This window comes from Octodon degus, unplaced genomic scaffold (assembly GCF_000260255.1).
Source record: "Octodon degus isolate 3935 unplaced genomic scaffold, OctDeg1.0 scaffold00001, whole genome shotgun sequence".
In the NCBI taxonomy this organism is placed as follows: domain Eukaryota; kingdom Metazoa; phylum Chordata; class Mammalia; order Rodentia; family Octodontidae; genus Octodon; species Octodon degus.
Window position 1 is genome coordinate 6545260 of NW_004524577.1, and position 20905 is coordinate 6566164.

A 20905-nucleotide genomic window follows, 5' to 3' on the forward strand; every position below is an offset into this window, starting at 1 on the left:
TCTTCTGAGCACATGTTACTGTACACGGTTATCCTGTCATGTGTGTAGTCTCTGTTTGCCCCAGGTATTTTGTCCCACTCACACTGTGGTTTCTAGTCTATAAATGAAACAATACATATTTCTAAATTTTTATTTGGAAACAATAATAGATTGGTTATAGGAAGTTGTAAAAATAGTACAGAGAATGCAAATATAAATGGAGCCAGTGGAACAAAGCGGGTCCTTTGAAAGGTTCGGCAAGTTGACAAACCTTTAGCTAGACTGAGGAAAGAAAAGCGAGGCCTGATGCATGTTAATAATGTTAAAATCACTCATTAAATAGTAACTTGTTAAAATAACAAGGACCACTGAGCCTGTGGAGAAGTGACCCCTCACCCCTGCTGGTGGGAAGGTCACAGTCACTTAGTTAGGCACTGTGGGAAGAGCCTGGCCCAGTGCCAGAGTGCTGGCCCAGCACCTGCAAAGCCCTGGGTTCCAACCCCAGTATTTAAAGAAGAGTTCTGCATAGGCGGCCTCACACAGCATGGAACTGCCCTGGCCTGCTTCTCTTCGTACTCCACAGCAGACTTCCAAATCTGTGTGTGTATCAAGTTTGTCCCTTTCTTTATCTTTCGTTCTTTTTTTTGTGGCAGGCTCAGCCCACCCTGGGGGCAGGGCTGGCGTGACATGTGGTGCCAGAGATCGAACTGCAGTCCCTGCGCTTGCCCAAGCAGATGCTTTAGTCCACTAAGCTATCTTGCAGGCCGGAAGTTTGATCCTTTTGTGTGTGTGTGTGTGTGTGTGTTAGTGGGAGTGGGGATTGAACTCAGGACCCTGCGCTTGCCAGGCAAACACTTACAAGTTTGATCCTTTGTTATGCAATACTTTATTAGACTAGAGTTAGTTCTGAGGCAGCCAGCACCTCCCTGTAGACAAGTGGACCTATGTTAGGTCTGCATTTGAACAGAAAGGCCCTTTGGTTTTAGACTTAGAAGGTTCCCTCTACAAAGAGATATTCCCTGGCCATCCCATCTAAAATAGCCATTCCATGAGCCATTAACAACCGTTCTCTCTGATTTTCTTTATGGTTTATCCCTGCTTGACTTTTTTTCCCCTGGAAATGGTGCTTGGTGACTTCCCCCCGGGATGAGCTATGAACCCACAGACCCACGGATGAGCATTTCTGCACACCCTGCGTGAGGCTCTGACTCAGGGCCAGGAGCATGGGGTGCCGCCCTGCCTGTGCCCGCGCCGTGCCCCCATGGCCCAGCGTGTTGGCTCTTGATGTCCTCCCACAGCCAGTGCTCAGGTCTCCCTCACTGACGGCTGTTTCTCAGATCTCCTCGGCCCACCCTGGGTGGCACTGAGGCCTCCAGGAGCTGCCCCCAGCCAGCGCAGGCGAGTGCCAGGTGTGAACACCGCTGGCCTCTTGTCCCATGTGGTGTTAAGCTCCAGGCCCTGTACGCGTGGCCGGCGTGGCCCAGCCCTCTGTGCTGCCCGTCTTCCCCTGCTGGGCTGCCTAGACTCCCATGGAGGCCTCCCTCGCTGGCCACAGAAACTCCTTACACGGGTGTCCCTGCTAGGAGCAGCTTCCTGGAGAGTCAGGCTGAGACGCACGGGTTCGCATTCTCACTACAGCGTGTGGCCGTGGGCACCAGGACAGGTCAGAGCCCTGCTCAGCGGAGGGCCTCCGTCCACTGGGCCGGCCGTGCACACAGTGTGGGCCTGGAGCACACCCGGTGTGTGAGCGGCTGCGTGAGGTGCCCTGGTCCTGGTCCTGCCACCTCTGTCACCTCCTGCAATGCGGCGGGAAGCATGCAGACCTGCTGCCCGCTGGCCTGGCGCTGGGGCCCTGCCCCACGGCCTGTCCTTGGAGATCGGCCTGCGGGCAGGAGGCCCCAAAGGCCTGGCTGCTAATGAGCTCTGCAGTTCCTGCAGGTCAGTGTGCTCTGACTCTGATCTCCATAGGCCTGTGCAGGCCTCTTGCTGACAGCACTGTGAAGGGAGATCAGGGACAGCCCTGCGCCTGCAGCCGGGGTCAGCCTTGGCTGGCTGCAGCAGCCACCATGACCCACTTCAGGCTGCGGCCCAGGGAGCGGGTGGGCTCGCCTGCCCGCTGGATTCTGAGCTCTGCAGCTGCCCAGAGCACCAAATGCTCTTGTCCAGCTTGAGGAGCATACCAAAAGAAGTCAGAACCCCAAGAACTCATCCCCCCCTGAACAAAGGCCGCCTCCCCCTCCTGAAAGGGACCATTGTCTCAAACAAGACCCCTCTGTTCTCCCCCCCGCAGCTGGAGCTGAGGCCTCTCATCTCTGGGGGCAACAAGCCCCAGCGTCAGCCACGCCTCCCAGCCCGCTCTGTCCAGTGGCAGCCATGTCCCTGTGGTGATCTCAAATACATGATGCTCTGGAGATAAAGGGGACCCCCAGGTGCTGTCGGACTTGGGCAGGCAGGACCTGCAGGGACTTCTCCATCCCTAAGCAAGGACCCCGGCCCAGATGACTGCCGTCTCACACCGTCCTTCCCTACAGTGGAGGGGACAGCAGGGCCCTGGGGAACGTTCACCCTGGCCAGCATCAGGGCCACACACTGGGCTCCAGCAGTGGCCACCTGGGACCCTGAGTTGGCACACATTCCAAGTCTGGAGAGAAATTAGAAAGCTGGCTCTTGAGTGAGATCTCATTTTTCAGTATTGGCAAAGAATTTGTCTTTTTTTTTTTTTTTTTCTTTAACATTTCATACACCAAATAAAAAATACCTCTACCCTCTGGGACCCAGATCCAGCTTAAAACCATTAAAGTCCACGTGACAGGACAGCTATCAGGGGTCTATTTCATTTAGCCCCTCGCTTAGTCATGGATTCATTCCGCAAAGAAGTGTCGGGCACTTGCCGTGTGCCTCGGAGCGGCGCTGAAGCCCGGGGCTGGGGATGAGTTAGGTCCAGCCTTCTCTTGTGGAGGTTGCAGGTATGAAAAGGGGCCGTCCTGGGACTCCAGGTCCAGTGCTCATCCCCAGTGCGTTGGGCTGGGCGTACTTGTGCCCATGGTGGAGATGACAGTGGTGCCGCGTCCCGCAGGAGGAGGGTGGGGAAGGGCATTGCCAGGCAACAGAGGCCTGGCTGGTGCCAGGCGCCGAGGTCCAGCCAACGCAGGCAGGCTTGGAGCAGCTGTGGGCGGCTCCGACGGAATGTAGGGGATGAGAGAGAGGCGACAGGTGTCCAGCAGGTCCCTGGCATGGCTCGTCCTTCTGCCCCAAAGCCCTCAGGACAGTGACTGTGCCAGTGAGGCACTCTGTGCCTCTGGCCCTCTGGGCTCCGAGGGCGGCCCTGGCTTCCCAGCCAGCACTAGAAGCTGCACGCCGCAATCCCCGCGGCCTCCACACTTGGAAACCCCGAAAGGGAACAGAACAAACCCCAGGCGCAGTGCCATGGCTCTGTCCCAGAATTGCCTCAGCCAGATTCTTTCTTCCTTTTCTATTCTACGGCTTTAAAAAAATTCAACAGGGTTCAACAAAAGAAAATCAAAGGCTCCATTTGCCAGGTTAATCAAGCCGCATCCGTGGTGGCCCCGCTCCCATCCTCCTCCTGGTGTCCCTCCCGCCCCTGCACATTCCTCAAAGCCGATTAAGTTGATTAAAATAAAGCCCACTGCATTTTAAACTCCATCTGGCTGGCAGATCAGAGGGGCCCATGTGGCAGCTGTGTGGGGACAGGGTCTCCAGGCTCTGACGAAATGCAATCTGAGACCTGCTGGGTGCGGGGTAGGGGAGGTGGCCCGGCCTGCTGCCCACAGACCTCTCGCTGTCCATCAGCCCAGGCTGCTGTCATTCTAATCAGGCCGAAAGGACCCTAATGGCCCCCTCTCTTGCTGGCCTTTCAGAGCAAGAAGGAGCCCTCGGTGTGGACCTGCCCCTTCCACACACCACTCCACCTCTCCTTTGTCGTCCGCAGTGCGGGACAGCTGCACGACTTTGGCCTGGCCACGGTCAAGATCTGGAATTACTGGACTGCAGATGAGGTGAGTGACAGCGGATGACTCCTCAAATGGGACTTGGCTACAGACAAGCAGAGACACAGCGAGGTCACGTAACTTTTCCCCAGTCATACAGCTAGTCAAGAATCTGAGTGAGATTGTGGGCCCGTACATCCCAGTCCATTCCTTAGCCCTCACTGCCCAAAGCTTTCATCTGCAATGGCTCAGCAGGGCGTCTTGCTAACGTGCAGGTGCAGCTTGGCAGGTGCAGCCCAGGGCCCTGGCTGCTCCCTGACTGAGCAGCTCCTGACCCTGTCCTGCCTCCTCCGTGTAGTTTTCCTGTGCACTTGTCTCTTCCTCCCGCCCACCCTTATTCCTGAGCACACTCCGGGACCCCTCAGGCTTCACTGTCATTCCAGAGATTGTGGCATAAGAGACGCAGACCGGAACATGGTGATGTGCCTCACAGAGGCCCAGTGGGTCAATGGTGCATACAGTGCAGTGTGAGGCGGCCCCGGGCTCCTGCGGAGAGCACAGCAAGTAACGAAGACAGGAGGCTGTCGCCCTAGCGCGGTCCCTGGAGACAGAGATGGTTCTGCCCTTCTGTAAGGGAAGCAAGTGTCCAAGGGGCAGAGAGCTGGTCATCAGCCCCCATGTCGTAGGGAAGATGCAGGGTGCTAGGGACAGTGGCAGTCTGGAAGCCATGACTGGGACCAGTGATGGCCGAGCAGTCCCAGCTAGTGCTGCCGGGTCTTCTAACCATGGCCAGGAAGCCTGGAAATCTGGTTTCTGAGGTGGGTCTTCCTGTAATTGGCCATGGCTCATCTCAGTACCTTTCAGTTGTTCTGGTTCAGGGGAAGCTCCTCTTTGGGTTGGACCGGGCCTGCCTCAGACTGTGGAACAGGAGGAGGGCGTGTCCTCACGCTGAGAGAGGTAGGGATCCAGGAGACTGAGATCTGGAGATCGCAGGGCCTCGCCCTGAGCTCGGGTGCAGAGGGGCAGGGACAAGCGGTGTCCTGTTGGAGGCTGTCGCGTGGGCAAAGTGTGGTGGTGTGGGACAGTGAGGTGGCCGTTGTGCCCCAGGTGAGCCTGGTCCTCTGTGTCTCCTGCAGTCCCTGGAGGTCTGGTCACACAGGTCAGCTGCTTCCAACCTCAGAGGCCCCCTTGACCCTGAGGCATGAGGTCAGTGCCCTGAGAGTGGCACCAGAGCTCCTGGTCCCTTGAGCTGGGCCCTGCCTCCCACCTGTTGGTACCTCCCTTGTTCCCAGCTTCCTGAATGTCTGCCGGGCGCTGTGTAGACCCCGTGGGAGCTACATCCATCTTGCTCAGCCCAGAGCCCAGATGTCTGTGCCTCGGCTCCTGGAAGCCCAGGTGTCACTGTAGGGAGCCCACCCAGCCCCCACACCACAGTAGACCTGTGACTTGTCCCCCCACCCAGCCCCTGCACCACAGTAGACCTGTGATTGTGTCCCCCCACCCAGCCCCTGCACCACAGTAGACCTGTGATTGTGTCCCCCCATCCAGCCCCCGCACCACAGTAGACCTGTGACTGTGTCCCTCCATCCAGCCCCCACACCACAGTAGACCTGTGACTATGTCCCCAACCCCTGCACTGGAGTTTCTGTCCCTTCTGCCACCACCACCGCTGTTCAAAGCAGAGCAATGGCTGTGAATGGGTGAATGCCCTATAAGCACTCACACCTGCCCTTTCTGTTCTGCTTTTGCACATCACAGCTTGATTAGTTGATTGGTTTTTGGTTTCTGCTTGTGTGGTACTGGGGAGTGGACCTAGGGCCTTTATACCAAGATGAGATCTCCAAGTCTTCTTGTTCTTATTATTAATTTTCAGATAGTCTAAGTTCCTAGGTTGCCCAGGCTGAGCTTGAACCTGCAATCCTCCTCCCTCAGCCTCTTGAGTTGAGTGCTAGGTTTCCAGGTGTGTACCTTGCTCTTGTTGTCTGATCTTCAGCTATAAGCCTGAGGCCAAGAGGGGGTAAGCAGGTTGCACAGGGTCACAGAACACATTAAATGTCTTGGGAGGCGAGGCAGCAACTGCTCAGCACTTTCTCCAGCTATTCTCATACCCAGCCAGCCCCTCAGCCCCTCACCCTTGCGTCCTTGGCCCTGTGGGACTGGAGGCCCGGGGGGCGAACCCAGCCCAGGCCCCTCTGTGCGCACACACACGCACACCCGCACGCAGCCCAGCAGCAGCTTCTAGGGCCCAGGTTCCCCGCGCTGCCCGCACGGCCTGGCAGGTGAAGAGCAGGCGGCACCTTCCTCCAGAACGAATAATGACATGGGGCCGGCTGCCCGGCTCCTTTTCTGCAGCTCGGCCCTGTCGCTGCGCGCGTATCTTGGCCAAGACAAGCGCATTCCATCTGCTGGATCACAGCTGCTGCGCCCGCCCTTCTTGGCCAAGGCCGGCCTCTTTTCAACCTGTGTTCAGTGTTCCTTGTGCGTCTGAAATACAGGAACAAAGTAAGGTCGCCAGTGCCCTGCCACACACCCCAGTGCTGCCCAGGAATGCGCAGTCAGGGCTGCAGGGGGCGGGGGGCACCCAGCTCTCCTGGGGCTCAGGGCGGCGCGGGGAGGGCGACCGGGCTGCGAGGTCCGCTTATGTAACGCACAGCCATCTGTTGCCAGAATTTACTGGGGACAGAAAAGCGCAAACAAATGCAGCTGCAGGTTGGTCTGATTGAATATTCCCCAGAGTGGGCTATTACTGTGTGTTTTGAAGGAGATAAAATGAAGGTTTACAGGAACTGTACCCTGGCCCGGTAGACGGGGCTTGTTAATGCAGTGTTTTGTGCGTGAGAACCCTGAAGCAAAGTTAAATGGAAGAGCTAATCCAACCAGGGCTTATTTAGCGTGGAAGAAAAGAAGGTAGTGCTAGAGTAGGGGAGTATTCTTAGTAGAAAATGTGCCGCCTGTTAAATCCTCAGGTTAACGTTTACGGCTCCATTCCCCCTCATTAGGTGGCCCAGTGAGTGTGAGTGCCTCCGAGGAGAGGGACTTGGGAGGGGACACAGAACAGGAGGCCCCAGCAGGCAGCCGGCAGCCATCTCCGCGGGTGACAGCTGCCATGTGTCAGATGCTCAGGTGTCGGGCACACTTGGGGCCCCTGTGGGCACTGCAGACAGACTGGAGTGGGAAGGCACAATGAAAAGGGGGCATGGCCTCATTTCACTCCCAGCGGTCCCCCAGCGTGGCGTGGTGTTCCTGCCGGGGAGATGAGGCTGAGGGCTTGGGACAGAGGGCTGGGCATAGCGGCCAGGCTGTGGCTCTTGCCAACGCTGGCTGGAAACGGCTGTGTGGAGCGCTGTCGAGAAGGATCTGGAAGCTTCCTTCTGCTTCATCAAGGAGAGAAGGCTGTTTGGCTCAGGGGGGCAGGATGACACATCTGTCACATCTTGTCTCCTTTCCCGGGTGAAACTACTTACCAGAGGGGTGAGGGACAGAGCTCGCAGGGACACGAGGCCCCTGGGTTTTCTCAGGCTCTGCCTGGCCCCTGCACGTGGTGTCTGCCGGGCGCAGAATGCAGTAGTCCCCTCTGTTGGGGGTTGGAGGTGGGTGTGATTTGTCCCCAGCTCCTGTGTCACAAAGTCAGTCCTTGGTGGTGCAGACCTGTCAGTAGGTGGTAGGATCTAACAGGAGACCCCTGGGCGGGTGTGCTGCCCTCAGAAGGGATCCAGATTGTTCTCACGGGCCCTGGGTTAGTTCTTGAGAGAGCAGTGGTTATGGAAAGAACAGGCCTGGCCTCTCCTCCTGATCTTGTGTCTGCCACATACACTGCCATCGGCTGGTGTCAGCTAAGTGCATGTACTAGGACCTCTAACTGCACGTATTTTTTCTCTTTTTTTTTTTTTTTCAAAGTTTTATTGATAAACAGATAGCAATGAGACAGTTTCAAATCCAATCGGAAGTACAGTTTCAACAAATAACACACTGCATATATTCTTCTTAGTGGTTAATTGCTGTATAAGACGCGGACTTTTGATCCTATTTACAAACACCATTAGAACAAATCATTCTATTCATTAAGAGAATGCAACTATATATCTATCCTAACCACTTTGAATACACAGATACAAAATGGACATTCATAGGTATACCCCATTTTTTCTAAGTTCCGTTATTGAATATTATAGGTGTGTAAACTCAGCAAAATATTCTAAAAGAGTCCAGTAGCCCATAATAGCATTGGGTCTTCTGTTTAACTGGCAATGTCAGAAATTATTGACCTGAGTCCCCCACAGCTCAACTTAACAGCATGGCTTTATTTCTTATATTTCGTCTTCATACTTTTCTACTGGATGGTTAAGACCAAGGTAAAGCAGGACCTGTGCAACAAGAGTTGTAGCTTTTTGGTCTGAGAAGGTCAATGAAATGCCCTCAGGATTTGTCCTGAGATCCTGTACCTCAGATTGTAGAACCTTTATCAGTGCAGCCATGTGGATGAGTCACGGCCAATGCTTGGCCAATGTGCTCTCTGTGGAAGCCTGAGAGAGTGTCTTCTCCCCATGTGACTCTCCTTAGGCCCACTCTACGTCATCGATCACTTTCCTCTTTGGCCCCATAATCTTCTTGATCAGAAAATTTGGGACAGTACCGAGGTACATGACGTTACAGTACAAGTTCTCATATGTCCTGAGTCTTAACTGACCTTAGAAGGTTAGGGCCAAAATGTTGGCATTTCTTCTCTTTATAGTTTCCCAACCTCAGGTATTTTGTGACAGTAACAGAAAACAGACTAATACACCAGCCAAAAACTGGGCTTCCTCCATTGCCTTCTGGTCCATCAGTTTTTCTTCTTAGCAGTCCTACTGGTTGTCTGCCTCAGGATACTATCCCTCATTAAAAATAGGCACACCACCATCCTCTTCACCCGTGTAATCACCCCCTGCAGCTTTTTTTCTTTTTTGTGGTACCAGGGATTGAACTCATGACCCTGTGCTTGCCAGGAAGGTACTTATTGTGCTGAGCTATCTGCCTGGCCCCACGCCTTGCAGCTTGGTTATAACAGGGAGTGAGACAGTGGCAGGCATCCACACAGGACGGGCCCATGGAGACTATTTTATATACTAAATAGTGCTTAGTCTGTAAACTCCAAGTGAATGAATGGATGGATGGATGAATGGATGGGTGGATTACAGGTCCCAGTGACATGCCTGTGACAGGCCACATAGCCTAGGCAGCATTGTCCACTACAACGTTTTGCAGTGATAGAAAGGTGCTAGACCTGCCCTGGCCATGGTGGTAGTTTCTAAACAGAGACATCTGCTGAAAATTTGGAACGTAGCCAAGGCAACCAAGAAGCTTCAACGTAAAATTTATTTAATTTGAATTAATTTGAATTTTAACCTAAGTAGGCGTGTGTGGCCGGTGCTTGGGAGAGGTGGTGAGTGAACAGACAGGGCCCTGCCTGCCAGACCTGTCTCTTTGGTGGGGAAAGGACACTGAACAAGTGAATGGGGTCCCTTCAGTGGCGCTGAGTGCTGTGAAGACAGTGGAGTAGGGCAGGAGTGAGAGGCCTGGTGGGCAGGAGCCCTCAGGGCTGCTGGGACACAGCCGCGTCCAGGGGCAGGAGTGGCCGCCTTGCGCTGCCAGTGGGAAGAGCCCCGGCAGGGTGTGGAGCATCAGAGAGGTCCTGAGGTGAGCGCATGCTTAGCCACTCCCGGGAGAGAAGCTGAGTCCAGGGCTGCAGCGTGGTGCCCAGAGGAATCGAAGGGGAGGCTCCGGAGAGCTGGAGCCAGGCTGTGTGGGCCTGGAGGGTTTGGGTCTTACTTGGACAGAAGCATAGATGGGTAATCAGAGACAGCTGTCCATCAGCACCAGCACCAGAGGCCAGTCCTTGTGGCCTTAGTCTTCTCGCCTAATGTCCCATACCTTGGTTCCACCTGTTACCGGGGTAAATACTGTTCATTGAGCACCTGCGGAACACTCAGAACGATCCCAGGCCCTCACGTGTGCCGCACTGACCCAGTGTTAGCACCGCTGCTGGAGGGATCAGGCAGAGGGGGACGGGGCCTGCCTCGGGGGTCTCAAAAGGCCACCCAGCCGCTGTCCGGACAGTGGAGGAGAGGGCTGCGGGCAGAGGGGCCGGAGAGGGCGCTGCCCGGCGTGGCACGGTGCACCGTGGGAGATGTTCGGCTCGTGATGACGTGCGCATGTTCAGCGGTGCCCTTCCTGGAGGGAAACTGTCAAATGAAGGCAGGTTGAGGACTAGTTTACAGTGACCCACGCGTCTGTCAGCAGTCAGCACATGTCGCCATGCTCGTTTCCTCTGCCTCCCTCACATCTGAAAGCAAATTGTAGCTCTCGGCCTGCTTCACATACAGACATGTCAGTGTGTGTGTCTAATAGGTGAGTTGGTTTGTTTGGTTTTGTGTAACCCCAGTGCCACTCTGGTAGCTGACAATAATTACTGTTTTGTGCTTAATATCCACTCTATATTTAAATATACCTAATTGTCTCAAGATTGTTATATATATATATATATATATAGTTGGTTTGCTTGGATGTGGCAATAATTTTGAAGTCCAAGGTCTAACCTTTGTCTGGTGGTGCAGTCCGGCCGGCCCGGTGGCTCTGGGCATTTGGAGGCCTGGGAAGGGTCCGGATCCCAATGCGTGGGAGGCAGGGCGGGCCTCATCCTAGGTTAGGCCAGTGGCGGACCTGGGGCTCACGCGCTGCAGTGAAAACTCTGAAAGGTCTGCGCTCTGTGATCTGAGCCACTGTTAGTGGCCACAGGATGCTCCCTGTGGGATAGGGGAGAGCAGCAGAGTCCACGCTTAGGTAGAGCCACGGATCGGGAGAGCCCCAGGACTCTGGCTTGAAGCAGATCCACAGCCAGCTCGGGAAGAAGGGGGGGTGCACTGATTTGGAGCTAGCAGAGAGCTCAAGCTTTGGAAAGAGAGGCCCACCAGGGCGCCAGGAGCCAGCCAGCAGGTGGGGTTCAAGGCTCGGCTCAGCCCTAGCAGGACGGCACGCGTAAATGCAGGCCCAGCAGGGAAGTGCGGGCTGTGTGCCAGGCACACCAGGGGCAGACTGCCACTGGGGCCTGACAGATGGTGCTGGCCTCGGGCAGCCATACAGCCAGACTTGGGGGGTGGGCGCCGCCTCCTGCCAGGCTTTGCTGGGACTGATACAGTAGCTAAGTCCATTGATGGAAGTGCCCAGGAGCGGGGCTGGTGGCCCAGCCTGGATTGTCTTACGCACAAAGGACAGAAAGCCCAATTAAAATGGGGTTAAACACAGAGGAGGATTCTTTGGCTTACATAACCGAAGAGCCTGGGCTGGCTGCCTCCAGGTACAGCAGGGTCCAGGAGTGCGGGTGTGATCAGGACTCTGCCCCTCCTGTCCCCTAACCCTGCCGTCCTCTGCCTGAGCTTTGAGCTCAGGTTCTTGCCCGTAGCACCGGATGGCGTGAGAACCATTGCTGATTTCAGCAGTCCCAGCAGAAAGAGACTATCCTCAGTCTCTGCCATTAGCCAGGACTGAGCTGCCACCAGACGGGCCCACATTGAGACAGATGAGAAGCGCCTGACTCGTTTCCGTGCTAGTCAGGAGGGCGGGGGTGGCTTGACTGGGGCCGCGGCTCCCTTCCCCCTCCTCCTCTCCCTCGGCTCCCCCTCCCCCTCCCCAGGGGACAGGGACATTCTCCACTCCAGCATGGGGGCAGCAGGGGAGGCCCTGAGGTGCCCCGCCCCCACTCCTGCCCCTTCTGAGGACACGGTTGCCTTTTTGAAGAAGGGAGGGGGCCCCTGCAGTGGTTAAGGAAGGGGTGTGGGCCTTTCGTTTGCATGCCCACCATTCATAGAAAGCTTTCAAAGGCCCCTTGCCTGAAACAGGCCTGCTGCTGCAGCTCTTCTTGAGATTTAGTCTAGGAGGGCTCCCTCCTGAGTACTGACCTCCCCTGTACAGAAGCACTGACCCTGTAAAATAAAGACTAGCTTTGGTGTTCTCGGGTAGTGTGGGCTACAAAGTCCAATAAATTTGGGAATTTTTAAAAAAAAATCTTGAGTAGGGGCTGGTGAGATGGCTCGGTGGTCTAAAGCAGCTACTTAGAACAAGCTTAGCAAACCACAGGGACCGAGGTTCAATCCCCCAGCACCACATGCCAGCCAGCCCCGCCCCCTGGTGGGCTGAGCTGGCCACACACACACACACACACACACACACACACACACACACACATAAGTAAATAAAAATATTTTTTAAAAATTAAATAAATAAAATAAATCTTGAGTAGTGTGGACAGAGTGGTCCTTTCCAAAAAAAGAGCAATAAATACTTAGGGCTGTTAACACTGAAGTATTCCAGAGATCAGCAGCCTACAGCACCCAGCACAAGTGCTGGATAGTGACCCACAGCAGTGGCCAGCAGCTGGCTGTGCCACCTGTGGGCACCCCACATTGCCTGGTGTCATCAGGTGACATCAAGACCAGTTTGCGATTTCCATCTGAATCAAGCAGAGGAGCCCTGGGCTGATCGGCAACTTAATCCACATGAAAAGAGAGGGAAGACTGGATCCCCGAGGGACAATTAAAGCGAAGTCTCCAAAACGGAGGAAATCGCTAGGGAAGGTGGAAAATGATGCACAAATTCGATCGTGTTTCTCTTTCTCTAAGTATAGAGCAGTCACGCACTATTGGGTTTAGTCATTAGTTCCCAAACCTAACCTCGCTCAGGATTTAACTGCTGATCCAAGCTTCAGTCCCGCCCCTGCAGATATTTTTTTTCCCAGCATTCCTCCCGGGAAAACTCTGTACCCAGCTCAACCTACCCACCACAGACAGCCCTGGCCGGCCCGACTCCCTGCCTGCCCCCCCCCCCACGTCTGCACCTGCTGCCTTATCTTCCTCCCCTCCCTGTGGCCCTTCTGTGGGCATCTCCAGGTTCTACTTCCATACTGTCTGCTTCCCATCCCAGGTCATCTTTCCCCTCTGCCTGTGGCCCAGGGACCCCCATCCCCACCCCTTCAGGTCTCCCCTGGGCACACTCCAGTGCTGGACCTCTGTGTCTGATCCTCAGAAGCTTCGCAATGGCCCTGCCCCAGGCACCGTCCTGGGCAGGGTATGACATGGTGACTGCCCTTCCAGCTCTCACCCAGGCAGGGAAGGCCCCAGACATCACAGCTGACCAGAGGGCTCAGAGGGCACAGCCAGGTCCTGCTGCCTCGGGCTTCCTGGGAAGAAGGCCGGGACCACATGCAGCCCATAGCCAGGCTTGAGCTAGCTCACAAGGTCTCTCCAAAGTTCTTTGAATTAATTGCTGACATTTAAAACTTGGAAGGTTTTGAACAAAAATTGAGTTTTTACTTTTCTTGAGCAACTGGACAGTCTGGCAGTGTGGGGCCACTCTGGCAGTGCCCAGTCCTAGCCCTACAGTCCCCACTGCTGCCATGTGTCTCCCTGACATGGTGACATAGCCGTCCTTATATCCCATCACCTCTCTCATTCAAGATACTTGCACTGGTGACCCCCTTCCAGTCCTAGACCCCAAAATCTTACACCCTAAGTAACTGTCCTCTCCTCCTGGCCCCCACAAAGCCCTCTCCTCATGCCTTTCTGCTGCCACGTCTGTGCCCAGAATGCCTAGCATCTCGGGACAAACCTGCCTGTTACAAAAGTCGGGGCTCTGCCTCACCCCGTACGTGGCTCCCCCACGGCCTGGCCAGCCCTTCCAGGCTTCCTCAGCACGTTCCACAGTGTCTGCAGCCCCAGATGTCACACGCCAGTGCCTCCTGGCAGATTCATTCTGTTTGGCCCTCAGTGTTTTATGGCTTGTGAGTCATCTGACAACATTTGGAAATTGGCTTTCGAAGAGTGGCAACCCTCCCACTACGGCATCCACTGAGTGGGGCTGAGGGGCCTGACTTCTGCACTCGTGGGTGCGTGCACTCTGCTCACGAACCCACATGGCTTGGGGCCACCTGAGTTGGGTGTGCAGGCCTGTAATCTATGGTCACCTGCATCAAGTGTGTAAGCCTGTAATCTATTGCCACCTGCACCAAGTGTGCGAGCCCGTAATATGCACCTGCCTGTCTCGAGTGTGTAAGCCTCTAATCTATGGCCAACTGTACCAAGTGTGCAAGCCTGTAGTCTACAGCCACCTGCCCAGGGTGTGCAAGCCTGTAATCTGCAGTCATCTGCACTGAGTGTGCAAGCCTGTAATCTACACTCGCCCGCCCTGAGTGTGCAAGCCTGTACTCCACAGGTGGTCATGAACTCTTCATGGAGAGGACCTCGCTCCACATAGTTCCTGTGAGCTGTAAGGGAGAACAGAGGAGAATGGGGGCTGGGAAAGGGGTCCCCGCATGTTGGGAGCTTCAGTGTCCTTTGGAAGTTGAGGTGTCACTTTATCTGCAGCCAAACAAGGAAAGAAAATGTTCATGCCAGGGAAAGCAGAAGGGCGCACATACACATGGTCCTAAGGGTGAGGCAGTGGGCAGGGTGGGTTCTGCCCAGGCCTCTTGGGCACCAGGACAAAGAAGGAGAGAGTCTGGAGGCCAATCCCTGGTGATAGCGAAGGAGGGATCAGGCTGGTCCTTTCGGAGGATGACCCCCGCCCCACCAGCCCCAGAGACTGCCCTCCCCCGGGGCACCCCCGACACCTTCTGGAGGGGTGCAGCCTTGCAGAGTCCCACCTGTCCCCCTAGGGAGCTGCCATGGCTCTCGTCCAGCTAGCACGGCCCCTGGGGGTCTAATGATGTCCACACCACTGACCTCTGTAGAAACACAGTGGCCTTCCGTACCTGCGCGCTCTGTGTTCACCAGGCCGACCCAGCACAGGTAGAAAACACTTAGAAAAGTGAAATACATCTCTGCTGAATATCTTTTCTTCTTCTCATTATTCCCTAAATAACACACTGTAACAGCTACTTATATGGCATTTACGTTGTGGTAGATATTATACGTAATGGAGACATGATTGAAAGTCTGGGAGGAGATGTATAGGTTATATGCAAATGAAAGGAATACTGTTTTATATAAGGGCGTTGGAATCCACAGGACTCCTGGAATAAATCTCCCACAAGTACTGAGAGGCGACTGCGTGTAGACAAGCCTGGGCGGATGTACCCCACCCCCCGCCATGACCACAGCAGGACCCTGTGAGCATCTTGGGGAGGAGGGGTCAGCATGTAGACGGGCGACAGCTGGTCCTCCAGGGCTTCATTTTGAAACCAGGGGCTCAGAGTCCACGGGGGCAAGTGACTCTGCCGTGACCACACTCGCACGGGCCAGGACAGGACCCCAGGGGAGAGCAGCCCTTAAGACCTCAGCAGCGCCAGCCAGAGTGGCCTGCTGCAGACTGTGGGGTGGCCTTGGGAAAGAAGGTGGAGACCTGCTGCCTCCCCTCGGGATTGTTCTGAGGGCTAGGTGGGGCATGCAGTCTTCTATTTGAACTTGGATGTCTGCGGGGGGTGAGCAGTACTGTTCCCTTCCGAGGAGCCTCCTCTAGTGATCCTCAGACCAAACCTGCCCATGGATATGGCTTCTTTGGCCTGCAGAGTGCCAGGGACATCTCTGAAGTAAGCACCATCAAGCAGGATAGAAGCCCCCTGCCCGTCCCCTCCTTCCCCTCCGGCAGTTTCCCCTGAGCCCACCCCTCTCTCGCCCGCTTACCTTGTGCCTTGGCTGTCCACCCCCCTCACTCCGTCCCAGCTCAGGCAGATTTCTTGGGGGGGTGAATGGCTGGCGGCCCAGTGCGGCTCTTGACTTCGGCCAGTCATTTCATTGGGAAGGCCAGGACGCCCACCTCACGCCCATGCTGGCCTGGAGGGCCACCCCGCCACTCCACCGTCTCTTTAAATGAGTGTTTCTGTCTCGCCAGATGTTTCTGTGGTGGTAATTTCTCAGAACGAGTCATTGAGAGCTGCCCCTGCTGTCCTTCTCAAATAGCCGCTTCCTGATTAATTCACAGCACGACTTGCTCGGTGCCTCTGCTAAGCAGAGAGCACGTCTGGATAAACACGTAAAAGAGTGCTTTGAGGAGCGACTCTGCTGGCAGCCAGCGAACAGCAGCCTGCCGACCTGCGATGGGATGGTGCACGGTGACTTCCTGCCGTGTGCCCGGGCTGGGCGCTTCTCCACGTGGCTCCAGAATCCCAGGCAACTCAGTGGTGTGGAGGTGTGGTCAGAGCTTCCTCACCAAGCGCACGGGAAGGCGGGGGATAGAGGATGAGGACAGGTGGGCTTCTCCGGGTGTCAGGTCCCACGCAGCAGATCAGAAGCCAAAGTAGGTAGAAGCGAGCTGTGGGGGAAACCAGCCGGCCACCATCTTTCCGCTCACGTCGACTCTTACAGAGCGGATTGGGAGGAAAGCGCCTGTGTTGTTCCAAAGCAGTTGCTGACTGCTTGCCACATGCCAGGCCCTCCAACAGCATGATGGGCTCTCCGCTGTCGAGGAGAGGCCGTGGGCTAGAGAGCCGGTGGCTGAGGCCACTTCGGAGATGAAAAAACAGCGCAGTAGGGTGAAGCGAGGAGGGTGGGCTCGAGGCCAGGGAGGGCCGGGTGCCCAGGACCCAGGTAGAATGTTCCAGGAGAGTGTGGGAATCAGCTTCCTGGATCAAGGAGCCAGCAGACCAGCAGGTCATGAGGAGTGACAGGAGCTGGGCCAGAGACACAGGCCGGGCCAGACGCAGAGGCCCCGGGGGAACAGGGTTCTCCTCAGTGCCCATGAGGTCCTTGGGCAGTTTTTGGCAGGGCTTGCCATGGTCTGCCTGAAGCTGTTTTTAAAAAGACCCTGGCTACTACATAGACCCCGTGAGCAGGGGAAGGTGGAGGTGACGCTGTGGAGTCCCGAAAGCAAAGAAGCGAGACCAGTTAGGAGGCAATGGAGACATCCCTTGGAAGATGCCGCCAGCCTGGGCTGGGGCAGCAGCCTCTTCTGGAAGGAGAGGTCAGGTTGGGGAGGGTACATGCTGACAGCTGGGGTGAATGAATTTGGGGTGTCCATGGAATGCCTGGGTTTCTGGCAGCTGGCCATGTGGTAGGCCCACCTTACAGGTGAGAGGAGACTAGTTTGGGGAAAAACTAATGATGAAGATGCTTGGTAGACACCCAAGAAGGGAGGTGAGATGGTCACTCGAGGGCCAGTAGAGAAGTCACAGTTGGAGAGTCAAACCATCAGGGGCATCTGCACGGGAGTGGGGTTTGGCGGCTTAGATGTCAGCCCTGGTCCATGTGCACAGTGAAATCGGGAGGCTTGGCCCTGGCCCGGAGTTGGCCCCACCCAGAAAGCATCTGGAAAGGCAGGAGCAAAATGGAGTAGGTGCAGAGCTGTGGAGTCTGTGAACAGGGACGGTGGCCCGGCTGCTGCAGGACCCGAGCACCGAGACTCCCAGCAGCTGTGTCAGGCTGCTGGACCCTGTAATTCGCTGTCCTGAAAGGAGCCTTCTGAGAGTGAAGAGAGGGCTCGACTAGTGACTACACCAAGCCGTAGATGTACATCAGACTCATCCCTGGCAAGCAAGGACAGTCCCTTGCCCTGGTAATTAGTCCCTTGCCAGGGGGGTTCGGTGCGGAACTGGGGACAGAAGCCTAATACGAGCAAGGTCAGGAGCAAGGGAAAAGGGGGTGCAGTGATGGCTTCTCTGAGTTCTCCTGCAGGGATGACAAACACATCCTGGGGTGCCTCTATAGAATAGAATAGTCTTCAGCAATAAAAAGAAAGACAATGCTCAATTCCTGGGACTCGGGGAAATCTCAGAGTGGTTATGCCAAGCAAAAGAAGCCAGGCAAAAAGGGGTCCATAATTCATGATTCCTTCCATATAAATAGTCTAGGAAATGTGGACAATCTGTAGTGATGGCCAGCCAGCGGCTGGTAGAGTGGAGGACTCCCAAGGGTAGAGGGAAATCTGGGAGTGACGCATACTCCATTATCTTGAGGCTGGAGATAGTCCCCTGGCCCAATGGTGTACACACAGGTCAGAGCTCACCACGTTAGTTATACAGTTACTGTGTCCTGTACTTTTTTTTTTTTTTTTTTTTTCAGAACCGGGCATTGAACTCAGACCCTTGCACTTACCAGGCAAGCGCCTATTCTACTGAGCCATCTCCCCGGCCCCATCTTAGCATTGCACGGGGTGGGCGATGTTCCTGACACAGCTGGGAACAAGAAGTTTGCTGGAAAGAGAAAGAGACTGGGGGGCAGGCAGCAGGAGAAGGGGTGTGATCCTGTGTCAGGCATGAACAGGGAGCTGTGGGACAACTGCGTGTGCTGGGGGCACATGTGTGCTGGGGGAAGGAGGAGGCAGGAAAACGACAGGGAGCTTTCAGGAAGATCGCTGCATGACGCGTGGAGTGGTTTGGAATTGTCTGCCGGCGCACGCTCTCTGCGCCTACACACAGGTCTCATTTGGGAAACGTGATAGGGGTTCAGAGACTCCCTTGAAATCCCCTCCGGGCCATGGCCCTGACACCTACCTGCAACCCCTCAGCTGCAGAGAGCCGCTTCCTAGTGTGGTGACAGGGCTGTGCCTCTGCTGTTCTGACCCAGCCTGTCATAGGAATGTGACGTGTACATGTGCATGTGCAGCGGTGCCTGGACAAGCCTGCACCCTCTCAGCCTCTGGAGAGGGGCATCCTGAGGTGCATGCCACGGTTTCCATGGAGGGGCCCAGCAGGAGAGTGCCCCAGTGGCCCACGTGGCTCGGGTGCTTCTGAGGGGTTCTGCTTGCCGTGTCTTCCCGCCCACACTTCCACTTCTGACTGTCGGCCAGCTCAGCTACCTATGCTGAGTGCTTGTTTCACACTGGGCTCAGGATGCCCAAGCGGGGCTCTCCCAGAGCCCTGGGACCTACAGTTTGTGTGCGCTCAGCTTCTCTGGCATGCCTGGCCCAGCAGCTGTGCTTTAAAATGTTGCTCTGATTAGTGATGAAAAGCCATGAGGGGTTCACGAGAATGACCAGGCAGATTTGCGCCTGTAGAGAATTCACCCACGTGGCAGCATGAGGTGGGGGTTGAGCCAGGGAGGCCAGTTAGGGGGCTGTTACAAATGTCCCACCCAACAGGAGGTAATGAGGGGGACAGTGACGAGGCCAGCTCTGTGAGAGTCCTCTGGTTCCATGAGGTGTAAATGCGCCGGAACGCTCACTGCACAGAAGTGAGACTGGGACTTTTTTTTTTAACACCCCCCCAGGGCCAACACTTTATGCCGCTCACAGCTCACATTCCTAGCATTTCATATTTTTCTGCTCTGGAATCTTCTCCCAGATTTGATATATCCGCCTGATGTCACACAGCCTCATGTTGTTAAATTTTGTATCTCTAGGATCTTGACATTGGTGCCAAGAATGTGAAGCTTCGTGTCAACCGAAACCTCATCTTTGATGGTGTGTTAGACAGAAGCGTCGGGGAGGGCCCGGCAGGCCACACCATCTCCGTTGACCCCAAGAAGGAGAGCAGCGAGCAGACCAAGACCACCCTGGGTGCCCATGGGGAGGACAGCGGAGACGTCCCCGCGGCGGCGGGCGTGGGTGGGGATGAGGAGCTCCGTGTTAGCTACTCACAGCCAGCTGAAAGTGTGGTGGCTGTGAAGGTCGCTGCACAGGCGGCTTCTGCGCAGGGAAGTGTACTTGGCAAAAAGATGGATTCTGCTAACTGCGTGAAAGACGCTTGGTCCAAGTTAGAGGAAGATTTAAGATTGCTGACAGACCCGGGCGCCATGGGCGACCTGCCCAGTGTCCTGTCACACTCTCCACTGGGGACGTGCCCGCCTCTGGGCATACAGCCGTCTCTGATCCAGCAGCTCGAAGACCTCACCGGCCGGAAAATCTCTGAGCCACCCAGGAAAACCCCATGCTGGTTACAGCCCTCTCCTATGGGGAAGGACAGGAAGCAGGTGGAGAAGAAGCCCAAGCCCCTCTGGCTTGGTCCTGAGAAGCCACTGGACTGGAAGGGGATCCTCCCACCTGAAGATGCCATGCTTGGGGGTTCTGGAGACCCTGGGGCCAAGGACAGAAGCCCCCGGCAGGAGCAAGGGCGGAGGACCAGCTGGAATGTCATCGCTGGGGAGAGACCTCAGAGGGCAGTGCCCAAAGCCAGTGGTGACGACTTAGACCTCTTCAAGCAGCCCCCCAACAGGGAGCACCCTGCCAGTGGGCGGCGGGCCCCGAGGAAGGAGGCTGTCAGCGGCAATCGCGGTGATGAGCAGCCCGCCGGCAGAGGTGAGCTCCAGGCAGCAGTCCAGCTCGGGGTTGTGCTGGTGTGCTTTCTGTTGCTGTGTTTTGGAGCACGGGTTTATTTTAGTTCACATCTCAAAGGTTCTGGTCCGTGGTCAAATGGCCGTGTTGCATCCGGGCCTGCGGTGACGTAGAAACGCCCTACAGAAAGGTGTGGTGGAGGAACAGTGCTCACTTCCTGGCAGCCAGGAAGTAGAGGAAGAGGGAGAGCCAGAGCAGAAGGGGCCCAGAGGGTTACAGCACCCAGGGTTGGGCACCCCCAGCCTGCTCCCTCTAGGCCCCACCTGCCGTTTCTGTCTCCTCCCAGTCATGCCATCGGATTATGACCCCATCCAAGGATTAAGCTACACATGAAGAACCCTGTGCCCCAGTCTCCTTGCAACACATGAACCTCTCGGGGTACATTTTCCATCCAGACCCTGACCAGTGCAGGCATCCTTGTGCCTCTCAGTGGCAAGGAGCCATTCAGCTCCCTGGGTTTCAGTTTCTGCATGTGCGGAATAGGTTTCTGCTCCATGAGGGGTCGCGCACTGCCTCAGGCTAGCAGTGCTCTAAGTGGGTGAAATGGGTGGCACTCCTTGCGTGTGAACATCGTAGATGTATTTGTCCTTGCTCCGGAGGTCTGTCCCTGCCTCATTTTTCTTATAATCCAACTTTTCCAGTCTTTGTTCCTCTACCCTTGCTATTTCACATCACCCTGGACTACTGGTTATCTCACCCAGCGCTGGGCACCCCTGACACAGCCCATGCTTGCCTGGGCCTTAGGA

At 55.7% G+C, this 20905-nt stretch overlaps 1 protein-coding gene across 5 annotated transcripts in view; it reads left to right on the forward strand.

Moving 5' to 3' along the window:
• The window catches only part of Kiaa0556 (KIAA0556 ortholog), a 202895-nt gene that overhangs the window by 148453 nt on the left and 33537 nt on the right, over positions 1-20905 (forward strand). For all 5 annotated transcript variants that reach the window (XM_023716694.1, XM_023716739.1, XM_023716824.1 and 2 more), the window contains 2 exons: positions 3858-3995; positions 19229-20123. In XM_023716694.1, coding sequence (XP_023572462.1) covers positions 3858-3995; positions 19229-20123 — 1033 coding nt within the window. The remainder of the gene's footprint in view (positions 1-3857; positions 3996-19228; positions 20124-20905) is intronic.